We start from the raw sequence: 14,490 nt of genomic DNA, 5'->3' as shown, positions 1-14,490 counted from the left end.
TGATCTTATCATTTATGAATTTTTGTGCTATATCACCTACTTTTTTACATTTTGTGCACAGAATTCTATCCCAGATTTTTCTAATTGACCGCCTAGGGCAAGCCTGAATTCAACGCTATTGCAGCCGTAAACGCTATAATTGCGAAAATAATTTTTGTTTGGGGCCCAAAAATAATTTTTTTAATTTGGCACCTAGGACAAGTCTAAACTCAGCGCTATGGCAGCCGATGTTTTAGTTCAGCGCCTACGGCAGCTTTTATGAAGCGCCAGAGCAGCCGATTAATTGTTATAATTTTCCGGATCTAAAAAATTCACGTAAATTTACTACAAAGAAATTCCGACACTTACATTCGAGGAAAGTGTCATTAAATGCAGTTATTTCCAAAATCACTTAATCTGCTCCAAGAACAATATGTACGCCCCTTGTGCTCCTTTGGGCCAGTTTTTCTTAATGACTTTCATGTCATTAGAGCAATACCATTCTGATTTTTTTTCTGCTCTCAACATACACGTGTAGTGACCACGATTCATTTCTTCGCCTTCGTGAAATATAGCGCTTATTACCTTGTACTTTTTTTTATCTATCGTGATATTATTCGTCGGTACGGCGTTAATCCGATTGTTGATAATTTTTTTGCAAACACCGTTCACAAAAGTGTATAAATTGAGCTGTATCACTAAGATGGATAAAGTCGATTCGATTACGGTTTTCTTTTTCAGAACGGAACCTTTACATGCGTTACAACTGCCGTCTATCGTTTCCCATTTGGAAAATTCCGAATCAATCAAAGTTTGTAGCGTGACACCTCTTTTCCTTTTTAATGTCGATTGTATAGGTAATATTAGCAAACAACTTTTTTCCAACGTAGTTACCGTGTAATTACATTTGGCATTTGAGCAACATGTTACGTGCTTCAATTCGTGTTCCAATATATCATTGATTTCAGAATACGTCGACATTAGAGCCATGAAAAATTGCGAAGCATCTTGTTGTATTCGTTCTTCGAAGCATTCTCCGACAGATCTTCTAACCGCTTGAACGTTGCAATATTTACGCTCAGTATACGCGCATATAGCATCAGTCAATGCGTTCGATGCTTTATATTTTAGTATTTGTTGCCTGATACGCACGCAATGAAATACACACTGCAATATTACATTAGCGTAACACGAAACATTATCGTCATTAAGAAGGCCGTATATTTTCCACGTAATTACACTTTTTGATTCCTCGCAACCATGATTCTGTACATTATCAATGATACTAGGTATGGTCCATCGACGATCGTAAACTTTTATAGCCTTTTTCTTGGATAAATCGATTTGTGGCAGCTGAGATTTGAACAAAGATCTTAGTCGATTATATTCCGAAATGGCTCCTGAGTGTGCTTGAACTGATGCCGGATTGAAGTTTATCAAATGTAGGCCTTCCAATGTACTCACTCGAGACAAACCTACATAGGCTTGACCATCACTGAATACAGTCGTTCCCAGATCCATCATTGCATTTTTACACGTAACGCCTTGACTTTTGTGTATAGTTATTCCATAACTGAGGGACAATGGAAATTGTTTGCGATGTACCACTATTTTGTGAAATATCTCGAATTTAATGTCTACTCTCGTTATTGCGAATTCTTTGTTATCCGAAGTAACTAATGTGACGGAATAAATATTTCCATCAGCAGCACGATTAACCGCAACTACATTGCCTATTGTTCCGTTGACAAGTCCCAGAGTTACGTCAATGTTTCGTCGAATCATCACTTTAGCACCAATTTTAATCATTATTACTCTTTCAATGCCTGCCGTTTCTGAAACTTTGTCATCTTTATCTTCCAAGGTTTTTTGCACTTTTTTTCTCATTGCTGGAGCACAGTCGACATCATCTTCTGCTATTAGTAGAATTTCCTCGCCGTCGATTTTATTAAGCATTGCCGTGTTCAAAACCTTGCACAAATAACACGTAGGTAATAAACATATTGTATCGGTCGGTAATTGATTCATATAAGTGTAAAGTTCATTCAATCTTTCGTCGCAACTATTTTCTTTGAAAATGATTTTTCTTGATTCAAGTACATTGATGTCAGAATCCGTTATGAGACCTATTCGTATTCTAGAAAGTATATCGCGATATCTGTTGTCGCCTCTTTGTCGCATATTTATCAAGAGTTCGTCGTAATCAAACAATCTCCACAAGTCAAATCCACCCATGGTACCTAAATACTTCTGAACATCTGATCGAGACATTTTAACGAACGGAGGATGTCCTTTTACAGGAGGAAGCTGCAACAAGTCTCCAAACAAGAGAATGTGTTTTCTACCAAAGAAACCATCATTTGTATCTGTCGTATCAAAAATTTCACATAATCGTAGATTGATAAACATAAGTGTCACATTCGAAATCATGGATACTTCATCGATTATGAATAGTTCGACATTCTTCAATTTGTCTCTCAAAATTTTCAAGATTACGTCTGACAATTGCACGTACTTAGGCGTAGATTCATGAGTGACGGGTAGCTGAAACATTCTATGGATTGTCAGGCCATCGATATTGAATGCTGCAATACCCGTGGGAGCAGATATCGCAGTCGTTTTTTTCAAATTTATTTTGATCCAATGTTTGATCGTTTCAATAAGAAAACTTTTTCCTGTACCACCCTCACCGCTTACGTACAATCGTAGAATATGATTTTTATTTTGTAAAACTTGGCATACCCTGTCGAAGACTCTTTTCTGATCTTTGTTCAATTGCGACATCATTTGCGATAAATTAATCGGGGCGTCAATCTTACCAAAATCTTCCAGATTTTTCATCGCGTCGTCAGCTTGTACTGGATTGCAATCCAGTTCATCGTCATCAGATTTGTCTCCGTCTGCTATTTTTAAATCATTTTCACGCTTCTCGATCAATTCAGTAACATCCTCAAAAGCTTTCTGTATTTCTTCGAGCCTTTCGTGATATTTCATTGCCTTCGTCAATCCAGTCTCTGAATTCTTAAAGGCATCCGTGTAAGTTTCGTACGCACCTTTGAGTTCACTCGAATCTCTCCATGGTTTGAACAGAAGAAGCAGCGAGTAAAAGTACTTTTCGGGTTCAGTTTTTACATTGAATCGGTAATGGTTTATTAAACTACCCTTTTTTTTTTTTTTTTCAAATAAACGCGATACCAGTTCGTAATATTCGACCTCGTCACTTTTTGGCATCTGTTTTACAATGTCCCAGAATCTAGTAAAATCGTACAAATTCAATGATTCTAGTTCTTTAGGTCTGTTTGGATAATGATCATCGATGAGCGACGGACAATAGATATTCGTAGAATTTTTATCGAGAGCTGTAATTTCATTGAATGTTTTAACTTTTCTGTTTCTCACTTCATTGACGTCGATCCATTTGATAATGGTATCACAATCCGTACCATACAAGGGATGCCCTAATAGTGTATCCGCAGCTTCTAAAGCACCGCATTCTCTGTTATTCAAACGACGCATCGCAAAATTCCACAATTTCGATGCCAAAGGCTTATTGGAATCTATCATTTCAAAGTCTATGTTACATTTTTCCGACTTTGTCGTGTATTTTGTTAAATACGAGTTTAAAAACTCTGATTTTTCTCCAACAAATTGTATGTCCATATTTCCCTCCCAAGCCAATTTGATAGCCGGATTATAATCATTAATAAACCTCTCCGACTTCTTGCGAGGAAGATCGTACAACCTGCTTCTACTGCGTAAATTTTTTCTACCCACTATTGAAGTGACAACGTCTCTTAAAACGAAATTTGTCGTAACTGATCGCGGAAAATCAAACCGACACTTTCTGTAAATATTTGTTTCGGTTTTCTTTGTACGCATGCAATACGAGTTATGTTTATGATTCTGATCACTTGTAACCGTTTCGTACAATGTTGGCGAAACGTTTTTATCTGGAATTTCGCACGTCACGTATTTTTGAATAAACGAAACAACTTCTTCATCCGGCGATTTTCCTAGCACAGGAGCATCTCTTATCCAAATCAAGCAATGCATGTGCTGGATACCTCTAGTTTGATATTCTAATCGCCAGAAGTAGTGGATTACTTCCCCTATTGGGTTATCAACTGAACGAATAAAATCAATCATGGCTTTGAATTTTATGCACATGAATCTAGACGTGCTAACAGGGTCATATGCGATTAGTTCGTTAATGCTTAACTTCTCTTTATCGGGATTCATGTCTCGTAAATATTCACCCAAATCGGACCATTTCCATTCACTAGGACTCAAAGTCAAAAACCACGTTGCTGGGCCGTAATGCAGAGTCATGCATTTCACATTATTGGATGGTTGTCGCCAAAATTGATCCGTATTTCTCAGTTTTCCGAAAATACTCATTAAATTCGATTCCAATTGTTCGTCTTTCAATTCGTTCAAGTATCTATCAGCAGTATATCTCTCTCGTGCGTTAGCAACCATCATCGTATAATATATACCGTTTTTCAATTGTCGGTTGTTAGTATCATGAAGAAGGAAAAACAAGTACTGCGGATTCAATCTGAATCTATTGTGTTTCGACATCAATCGCGTTCTGATGAATAAATATTCCGGTAATGCAAAATTTCTATCTTCTCGTTGTCCATTGATACCCTCTGGATATAAATCGGGGAAACACATGACATCCAGATATTTATAACGATTATCCATTGGAACATCTTCGATTTTTAACATTTGATAAAGTTTGAGTGCAGATTCGTTATCAATCCTTTTCACGCGCATTGGGTATATCGTATACTGATCATTAATACCCGAGTCTTTGGTAATTTGCGTCAGGAAAGCCTTACGTTTCAAAACGATTTGGTCATTATCTTTAATCTGCTGTACGGTGTCCTCAACCACCTCATCTATTTCGTCATTATTGCTCTCCTCGCCCCCATCATCGACGATCTGATATTCTGTTTCTTGCAACTTCTCATTTAATAAATCATCAGATGACGCTGGAAGACGAATTTCCGAATAGTGCGGATTATTTTCTTTTAACCATTGCAAAGCCTTAAACACTTTATTAATATCCACCAAATTTTCCCAAACAACTTTTGATTTTTTAGGCATACCTCGAACGAGAATGTGCAACTCGTGTTTCAAATTTATAGGATTTTCCGGAGGACATATCTTATCCAATGTTTCTTGTAAAGGAAGTGGCAAATGAAATGTTCTACCTTTTACTTTACGGATCATTTGTCTGTGCGGCAAATGTTTGTTCGAAACAGCGCCCATTGTTTGCACTACTTGGAAGCTGCTCATTCTCTTGATTAACATTTTTTCGTAATCATTGAAATCCGACAAAACATCCGGTAATGGTTTTACGGCAAGATTATTCAAAACGCAAGTAGAAGGCAACATGCCTTTCCGAAATTTGCCCAAACAAAACTTACAAATTAATCCAGTATCGCTATTGTGTTCTGTTACGTAAGTCATCAAGTTTTTCCAAAAAGGTCCCTCTACTGGTTTTTTCAGCTTTTTTAGCTCAGAAACGTCACTATTCACACATAGTTTTTCGCAAGAGACACAAGGGAAACGTGGTGTATCCAACAATCTCTTTTTCATAACTGTAAACGCTTCGTAATTTTGCGACAAAATTTTTTCCTCGTCCAAACTAACGGTCAAATTGTTTTTGTAAAATCTTGCTTTAACCTTTGCATCATTGGAAATTTCCAGCAATTTATCCATATTGACAAATCTCAAAGCTGAAAACAAATGATGAAATTTTTTATAATTGCCTATCAATTTGTAGACATTTATTCGAATATTTCTCACGAGAGGAAAATGAGGCGATAAAGTGCTTATCGTTGCAATGTATGATTCGCAAATATTTGGATTCGCATAACAGTCCGGAGGATATCCCAATCTGCTACTCATATGTGAAACAGAACAATTTTTGAGCCGCGCCATGAATTTAGCATTCATTATCTTCTTTATAGTAGCTCCTTCAAACTCTTCCAACAATTTCACATACTTTTCCAAGGAAATATCACTTATGCGGCATCGTTTCTCGTCACAGTGCCATATTTTTGACTTTTTATCATTGTTATCCATTAACGGTAAAACATTTATCACTCCATGAGAAGAGGACTGTCCTATTATAAGTGGTTGCTCAAACTTTTTCCTTTGCTCGTAAGCAGTTTCAAAAAAGTATGCTTCGGAAGACGAAGTATGTTTGGATGAGCCACAAAGAGCTCTAATTCGATCGCTTTTTGGATATTTCAAAGTCTTACATTCATTGAATCGCAATAGTGCGGTTTCAGCAGCATTTTTCAAATACAAAAACACTTTTCTTGCTGCATTGACGTACGATTTTTTTGCTATCATGCACCACTTGAATATATATTCGGCTTCCAATCGAGCACATATCGCCGGTTTATTAATTTTCCTCGATATCCGTCGAATATAGAACTCTGACCATTTTGGAAAGTTAAAACACTTTTGCCAAGATCGGACAGTACTGAATTTTTCTTTTACTCTCTCGATCGTCTTTGATCTTTGTACGATAGACTTGTTACCACGTTTTGCATAATACTTTTTGTTGTACAGTTTTTTTGAGTCAGAATGTTTGTGTTTAAATTTTCTTCGGCGATCTCTTTCACGTGCAGCATTTTTAAAATAATTTTTTCTTTTGATTTGCCGATTGTACAGCAATTGGTGTGAGTAATTATGGCGTTTTTGAGCTCGTTTATTTTCTAAATCTTTTTGGTACTCGTCGCGTTTTCTTTTACATTGTTCCTCAGGATTTTTTTTGTACTGATTACGCACTCTCTGACGTTGTGTTTCGGGATCTTGTATGTACTGATCACACATTATCTGGCGTTTCGGTTTGGGGTTTTTTTTATATACCTCACACATTTTATAACATTTTATTTTAGGGTCCTGTTTATATTTATTGCGCTTTTGAGTGCATAAAAAATCAGCGTTTTTGGCATATTGTTGTTTGTGAGAAAAAGCATCTTTCTCGAGTCGTTTTGAACGCTGTTCTTCAGTTTCCTTGCTACGTGCAAGCCTTTTTCTCAGTGCATCCGCCTCTCGTATTTTCAATGTCTCCAACGGTAATAACATTAATGGAGCAGTTGAATTACAGAGGTACGGAAAATGAGTGATTGTTTGTCCTGCAAACATTGCAGACAAATGAGGTCTTAGCAAAGATCGATCGTACGTCACAATACAAGGATTTATGCCAAACAGAATCGATGTAGCAAACGCAATCGCCATAGGACCACAATTACAACCGTCGACTTGCGACTGGACTGTAGGAAAGACTATCGGATTGTTTTGAAAATCATGAAAAGGAAATAATCTCTCCACAAAAATTCGAATTTCTCCATTCAAATTTTGCTTATTAGCATTACGACTGCCTTCATGAGAATCATATATAATAACAGACTTTGCGTCGTAATGACAAGTAACCCAATGTCCGCCCGCGAAATTACTGTGCAGTATTTGCAAATGCTTCTTTTTTAGATTTTCGAGTGGAACAATCTGATCAGGAAATATCGTCAACCATACAGGTCGAGGTGCATATTCAGAATTTCTTTCGAGTAACGCATGGAAACTATCTATCATCGTTTCTGTCAACCATTCTTTGGAAATCAAAATGTCTTTTTCCTTATTGCCATAATAGAACTTGTGACACTGATGATGCATTTTGAGCTGGCGCTCGGGGCAGCCTTATACAGATATATGGCGCTTAGGGCAGTCTTTTAGTCATGCAAGTGTCACAATCACCTTAAACGAATAATTAAAGTTACAGAATTCTATATCAGATTTTTTAATTTGGCGCCTAGGACAAGCCAGCCAGGGCCAAAACTCAGCGCTATTGCAGCCGATATTTTAATTCAGCGCTTACGGCAGCCGTTATACAGCGCCAGAGCAGCCGATTATTTTTTCTAATTTTTTTCTGGATCTGAAAAATAAAAAAAGTGTATTAATACATAAAACAAACAAGTTATAAATTTTAGATTAATAATTGTAAACTTTGTACAAGTTTTTTTGCAATAAGCAAGCGAACAGTTTAAAATAATTTTAATAAACATATGCAGAGATTTAAAATTATTATACTAAATAAAATATTGCAGAAAATTTGCTTATAAAGAAGTGAAGCTACATTTATCTTCTGTATAGTATTTCTGAATAGTTGAAAATCAAGTAATCACATTAACATTTAAAAATAGTATTTATTTATTATCACTAAATCATCAATGCAATCTCCTAAAAATTTTTGCTGCTTTCTATTCTATATAAATAAATCCTGTTTATAAACCTTGCTTATAAAAAAAAATTATTCCATAAATTCTACACTTATATTAAATATCTCGAAAATAAAACATTTTATAGGAAAATGTGTTAGACAAAAGATGTTTGGTTCGAAAAAGGAAAAAAGATGGACATATTAATTTGGATGAAAGCGCTTCGGAGATTTGAAAGTCAATCTAGTTTTTTTAAATGGAACTCTATCTTAATTTTTTTATAAATCGATTCCTCGCAATATTCGGTGTTAAAAGTTATATAGGTAGAATGGCCACAAATTAAATAGTTTATGAGATATTTTATACGTTGACATAATTTTACTAAAACAATAAAATATCTCATAAAATAGTCATTTTTCCATTACCTTATCTGCATACTTGTATGCACAAAATAATGAAAAGAATCAATTAGTGTAAAGAAATAAATAGTTGTTTAGAAAAAAAATATGTACCTGCTTGTTGCAAATTCATGCTTTTTCTTAAAAACAACTATATGTTTCCTTTACACCAATTTGTTCCTCTCATTATTTTGTGCTTATAAATATTCAGGTAGAAATATTATGTCAAATGAAAATAAACATATGCATATAATATATCTTGAAAACTATTCCATTTTTGACCATCCTACCCTTATAACTTTTAACAGCGTATATTGCAAGGAATCTATTTATATAAAAAAATTAGAGCGCTTCCATTTAAAAAAATGAGGTTTACCTTCAAATCGTCGAAGCGCCTTCACTCATAGTCAAACTAATATCCTTTTCCTTGCTTCCTCTTCAAAGCGAACAAGTTTTTTCTAAAACATTTTCCTATAAATAAAAAAATGTTTTATTTTCGAGATATTTAACAGTTTTTGAACTTTTGGGACACACTGTATATACAACCTACAGGGTGCGGCATTTAAATTGAAACGTCTAAATGCCACCCTAATTTTTTTAAATAAATCGATTCCTCGCGATATTCGATGTAAAAAGTTATAACGATAGAATCTCGTTAAATATTCATTTTTCGATTATCTTATCTCAATACTTTTATGCACAAAATGATGAGAGGAATCAATGTTTAAAAAAAATATGTTACTGCTTGTTGCAAATTATCATACTTTTTCTTAAAAATAACTGTGTTTTTTATATACCAATTGATTCCTCTCATTATTTTGTGCAGAAGAGTATATAGATAAGATAATTGAAAAATGATTATATTACGAAATATTTCATACTTTATGTAAAATTATGTCAAATTAAAGTATAAAAATTCTCCTAAACTATTCAATTTTTGGCCATCCTATCATTACAACTTCTTACGTCGAATATGGTGAAGAATCGATTTATAAAAAAATTAGAAGAGTTCCATTTAAGAAAACTTGATTGATCTTTAAATCTTTGAAGCATCTCCACCCAAGGTGTAACTAATATCTCTATCTCTTTTTCTTTTATGAAGCAAACAACTTTTGTTTAAAACATTTCTTTTCATTTTTATTTTTTATACATGATTCTGAAAGGTTTCCTCAAACTTCAACGGCGTATTCTAGCGGTCCTGATGAAAACAATTCCTATAAACATATGTCCTGCAATGTTTCCTTTTCAAGATACAATCATTTTTTAATTTTTAATGAAATTTTTAATTTTATTGGAAAGTGCAGTATTAAATCCAAAAAACAATCAAAGTAAATGTTCGAAATGTTCGCCAGCCGCAATTCAGCGCCCAAGAACAGTATTGTCGAGAAAAAAAGGTATCTCGAAAAGAAAGCGTTGTAGGACACGTTCATAAGAACTTTTTTCATCCTTATGACCGCTAGAATACGCCTTTGAAGTTTGAGAAGACCTTTCAGAAACACCTTGTATATTTTGGAGTCTGAATTAAAATGCCGCACCCTATATATGTATATATATTAATAATAAATAAAATTTTATTAACTAAACAACTGCAATAATTGTTCAATAATAAATTCAACAAATGAATAATAGAAATATGTTCCAAGAAATATGTTCCAAGAAATATGTAAGAAGGCAGTAGACCGTTATATTACAACGATCTCGTTTGTCTAATGCAGTGCTCGAAATTGGTTGAACATTTGAGCCGATTTCCGCGGTAAACGCCTCCTTTCCTCTCCTTACCGCGCGCGCCGCAGCCGCTAGGGCCAGCACCGCCGAGCGTTAGGAGCGGCACTATCTGATTATGAGTGGGTTCTTCTCCCTATTTATTAAAATTTTAAAAAATGTATTAAAATTTAAATATAAATTTAAAAATAAATTTTTTATTTTTAAATTTAATAAGTGGAAATATTTCAATAGATTTCTACGTCACTCATGAGGTACTAATGCTGACGCGTTTTTTTAAAAGTGGTTTCTATCTACATTATTGCATCAATTGTTCATTCTCATAAAAGGCCACAAGAAAATCTAATTAAGAAAATCTCTTTTATATATTTTTTTTAAATTAAGAATTTGTTATTTTTATCTTTAGTGGAATAGGCCTACGGGGGAAACCACTTAAAAAAAAAAGCGTCAGCATTAGTACCTCATAGGTGACATGGAAATCTATTGAAATATTTCCACTTAATAAATTTAAAAATAAAAAATTAATTTTTAATAAATTTTAATACATTTTTTTTAATTTTAATAAATAGGGAGAAGAACCCACTTATAATCAGATAGTGCTGCTCCTAACGCTCGGCGGCGCTGGCCCTAGCGGCTGCGGCGCGCGCGGTAAGAAGAGGAAAGGAGGCGTATCCCGCGGAAATCGGCTCAAATGTTCAACTAATTCCGAGCACTGGTCTAATGCATAATATATTACATGGTAACGTAAGCGCGAGAAAATCATATCTACTCAATAAATACCTGTGATAGCTAAGAAAGCATATGTATACAATAATTATACAAGATAATACATAAATAGAATAAATAGAAATGTTAATAATAGTAATTATTTCTTACCTGATTTTAAACTCCAGAAAGTATAGATAATATATAAGTAAGCTTCAGAAAGTCTGTACTATTACAGTTATTTGCGTAAAAATCTTCAAAGTAAAATAAAGCCGCAGATTTATTTTATTTTATAGCTCAGGCTTCTTCTATGTAACTCCCACAGAACAAATTCTAATGGATAGAAAAACAGAATATCAAAAATTGTTGCACATGTGTCTGTATATCTATAAATAAATCTAACTTTATTTATTGGTCAAGCAACGGTTTGTTGAATTTTTAAAGAAATATGTTTTCATCAATGATAAATAAATCGCAGAACTAATTTATTTCCTAAGACAATTGAATTGACTCGACGAACTGTATTTATGTAAGAAGGCAATAGACCATTATATTACAACGATTTCGTTTGTCTAATGTATAATATTAAATGGAAACGTAAGCGCAAGAAAATCATATCGACAAATACCTGTAAAAGTTAGGAAAACATATACAATAATTACAAGATAATACATAAAATAAATGGAAATGTAATGTAACAATAATAACTATGCATTACTTACTTATGTAGCCACTTCTTTATACCAAACACTACTTAAGCAGTTAACCTGGTACACTCTGTCGTCAATATTTACACTCACTGATCAATGAAGTACTGAACATTGACATCCCGAATTCATAGTCGCGACATATAGATCTACTTATATCGATAATCTCGATGATAACTAAATCCATAATGTACATTTACACGAACTTACTCCAAACTACATTACCAGCTGTCGAAGTGATGACAATATTATTGTGAAAGTTTCAAATCTGTACTAATTATCGATTCAATGATCTTCAATGATCTCTGCCCTGTGGGGACCTATGGCGGACCGCTTCGACATTTGTGAACGCATGAGGATGGAGGACGATGTAAGTAACTCCTTTAATATTGTTAATATTTTATTAACAAATAAAATTAATACAATAAAATTGCAGATACTAATGATGAACGAAGAATCGCTCCTCAACGGCGATGTCGACGTCGACGTCGATTTAATCACCGCCCATTCCGTCGCCGCCCGTTCCGTTGCCGCCCGTTCCGTTGCCGTCCGGGACGTGGCTGCTGGTTCCGTCGCCGCCGGTCCCGTCGCCGCCGGTCCCGTCGCCGCCGGTCCCGTCGCCGCCGGTTCCGTCGCCGCCCGTTCCGTCGCCGCCCGTTCCGTTGCCGTCCGGGACGTGGCCGCCGGTCTCGTCGCCGCCGGTCCCGTTGCCGCTGATTCCGTCGCCGCTGGTTCCGTCGCCGCCGGTTCCGTCGCCGCCGGTTCCGTCGCCGCCGGTCCCGTCGCCGCTGGTTCAATGTCGAAACAAAACAGACAAGGTAACATAATTTTAATCTATTAAAGATTGTACCATATATTAGTACTTACATAGTGTATAATTATTAGTACTTACGTACTGCATATTTTCCTACGCACTATTTTTTAGTAATTACGTAGAATATATTTTTCTTTGTACTATTATAAAAACACATATGTAATTAAATTAATTTTAATAATTACAGATTATAGACCGAGAGGTAGAGCCGCAGGAGCTCGCCGACAGCAGGAACGATTTATGAAATTTTTATATCAGCTATCCATGGCACCACATCACTGGGGCAGACACAGGGGAAGAGGCAGAGGAAGAAGGTAAGAAAGCATTAAAAAATTTCTAAAAATTACAAGTTATAGTTACATGTATAGTTATTACATTTATTTTACAGAAACAATTAAGTATTATCAAGTCATGGTGTTCAAGCGGCTCGTCGCATCGCTCAAGAAAAAATTTTTTTTAGTTATTTTCTAATATTACCAATAAAACATCTGTTTCACAGAATGTAAGTGTGATGTGACAAAATACTTGTGTTAGAATGCGAAATAATTTAGTTACTATGTAATTAAGTTAATATTAATGCACAAAATTAATTATGTGACAAAATTGAGATTATTTTTCAATTATTTTTGCACATTTTAGATGTAACATTTATATTAAGTCAGTTGTATATTAACTAAATTATCTTACATTCTAACACAAGTATTTTGTATCACACTTACATTTTGTGAAACAGATGTTTTATTTCGAATATTCAAACTAAACTATTTTTTGTTGTAACATGTCTTCGGTTTGACTGCCCCATTGATATAAAGCCGTGGATAGCTGATATAAAATATCTTTGGTTTGATATTACAGTTTTGTTAAAATTTTTACAAAATATACGAAATAAAACTATAATATCAAATCAAAGACATGTTAAACATAAAATAATTTAGTTAAAACATTCGAAACGACACTTATTATGTTTCATTTAGCGTAATTGTGATATCAAACGCAATACTTATGTTTTATTTCAAATATTCAAATTAAACTATTTTTAGTTGTAACATGTCTTTGATTTAACTGCCCCATTCATATAAAGTTATGGATAGCTGATATGAAATATATCTTTGGCTTCATATCACGGTTATGTTAAAATTTTTACAAAATATGCGAAAAAAACTATGATATGATATCAAAGACATGTTAAACATAAAATAATGTAGTTAGAACATTCAAATGACACTAATTATGTTTCATCTAGCGTAATTGTGATATATCAAACGCAATACTTATATTATTAGTTATTTTTTAATATTATCAATGAAACATCTGTTTCACATGACTTAAATGCTATATAAAACACAAGACGTGTTATAATGTAAAATAGTTTAGTTAATATGTAATTAAGTTAATATAAAAATGTACAGAAATGTACAAAATTAATTATGTGACAAAATTTAAATTATTTTTCTACATTTTGAATGTAACATTTATATTAACTTAATAACATATTAATTAAATTATTTAAATTATAAGTTTTGCGACTGGATCGATGTCAACGTCGATGAGATGTTCTTCGTTCATTAATACTAATAAAATTCTATTATATGGCAGTTTATTTGTTAATAAAATATTATTAACAAGATTAAAGAATATAATTTTTTTTTCATACTTTTCAGAAGTTTTTTTTAATACTTTTCGAGTTATTTTATATCTTAATCTGACATATTTTGATATAAAATTTAAATTAAAATATCTCTAAAAATATTAAGTTCTGGATAATCTTACCGTAATACTTTTATGATTAGAATAATGAGAATCAAGTGGTATAAAGAAAACGCATAATTGTTAAAAAAGTACATTGTAAATTGCATACTTTTTCTTCAAATAATGGGTTTTTTACACGTATTGATTTGTTTTATTATTCTGTGCATAAAAATATTACG

General features: G+C 33.8%; 2 protein-coding genes across 3 annotated transcripts; one reads left to right on the top strand and one right to left on the bottom strand.

Annotated features, from left to right (window-relative positions):
• Nucleotides 1-387: 387 nt before the first annotated feature.
• On the bottom strand, nt 388-5,709 carry LOC136997866 (uncharacterized). Its single transcript, XM_067349263.1, has one exon. The coding sequence runs from the start codon at nt 5,707-5,709 to the stop codon at nt 388-390; it is 5,322 nt and encodes a 1,773-aa protein (XP_067205364.1).
• A 4,916-nt stretch (nt 5,710-10,625) lies between these two features.
• On the top strand, nt 10,626-14,157 carry LOC136997697 (proline-rich protein 27-like). 2 transcript variants are annotated; one of them, XM_067348753.1, is made up of 4 exons: nt 10,626-12,118; nt 12,185-12,566; nt 12,750-12,876; nt 12,951-14,157. In XM_067348753.1, the coding sequence occupies exons 1-4, from the start codon at nt 12,047-12,049 to the stop codon at nt 12,958-12,960; spliced, it is 591 nt and encodes a 196-aa protein (XP_067204854.1). In that variant the 5' UTR covers nt 10,626-12,046; the 3' UTR covers nt 12,961-14,157. The 2 variants fall into 2 exon arrangements, with proteins under 2 accessions (XP_067204854.1, XP_067204853.1); XM_067348752.1 differs by having other exon boundaries at nt 10,626-12,566.
• Nucleotides 14,158-14,490: the final 333 nt, after the last annotated feature.

Source organism: Linepithema humile, chromosome 2, assembly GCF_040581485.1.
Source record: "Linepithema humile isolate Giens D197 chromosome 2, Lhum_UNIL_v1.0, whole genome shotgun sequence".
Classification (NCBI taxonomy): Eukaryota; Metazoa; Arthropoda; class Insecta; order Hymenoptera; family Formicidae; genus Linepithema; species Linepithema humile.
Note: the sequence above shows the minus strand (reverse complement) of the source record. Positions and strands in the feature narration are given on the sequence as shown.

What these genes read in the sequence shown, in the direction of transcription:
- LOC136997866 (XM_067349263.1), bottom strand. Translation starts at nt 5,709, where the DNA reads ATGGATAAATTGCTGGAAATTTCCAATGATGCAAAGGTTAAAGCAAGA.
- LOC136997697 (XM_067348752.1), top strand. Translation starts at nt 12,047, where the DNA reads ATGATCTCTGCCCTGTGGGGACCTATGGCGGACCGCTTCGACATTTGT. An exon ending in GTCGAAACAAAACAGACAAG is followed by an intron (nt 12,567 to 12,749) that starts GTAACATAATTT and finishes TAATAATTACAG; the next exon opens with ATTATAGACCGAGAGGTAGA.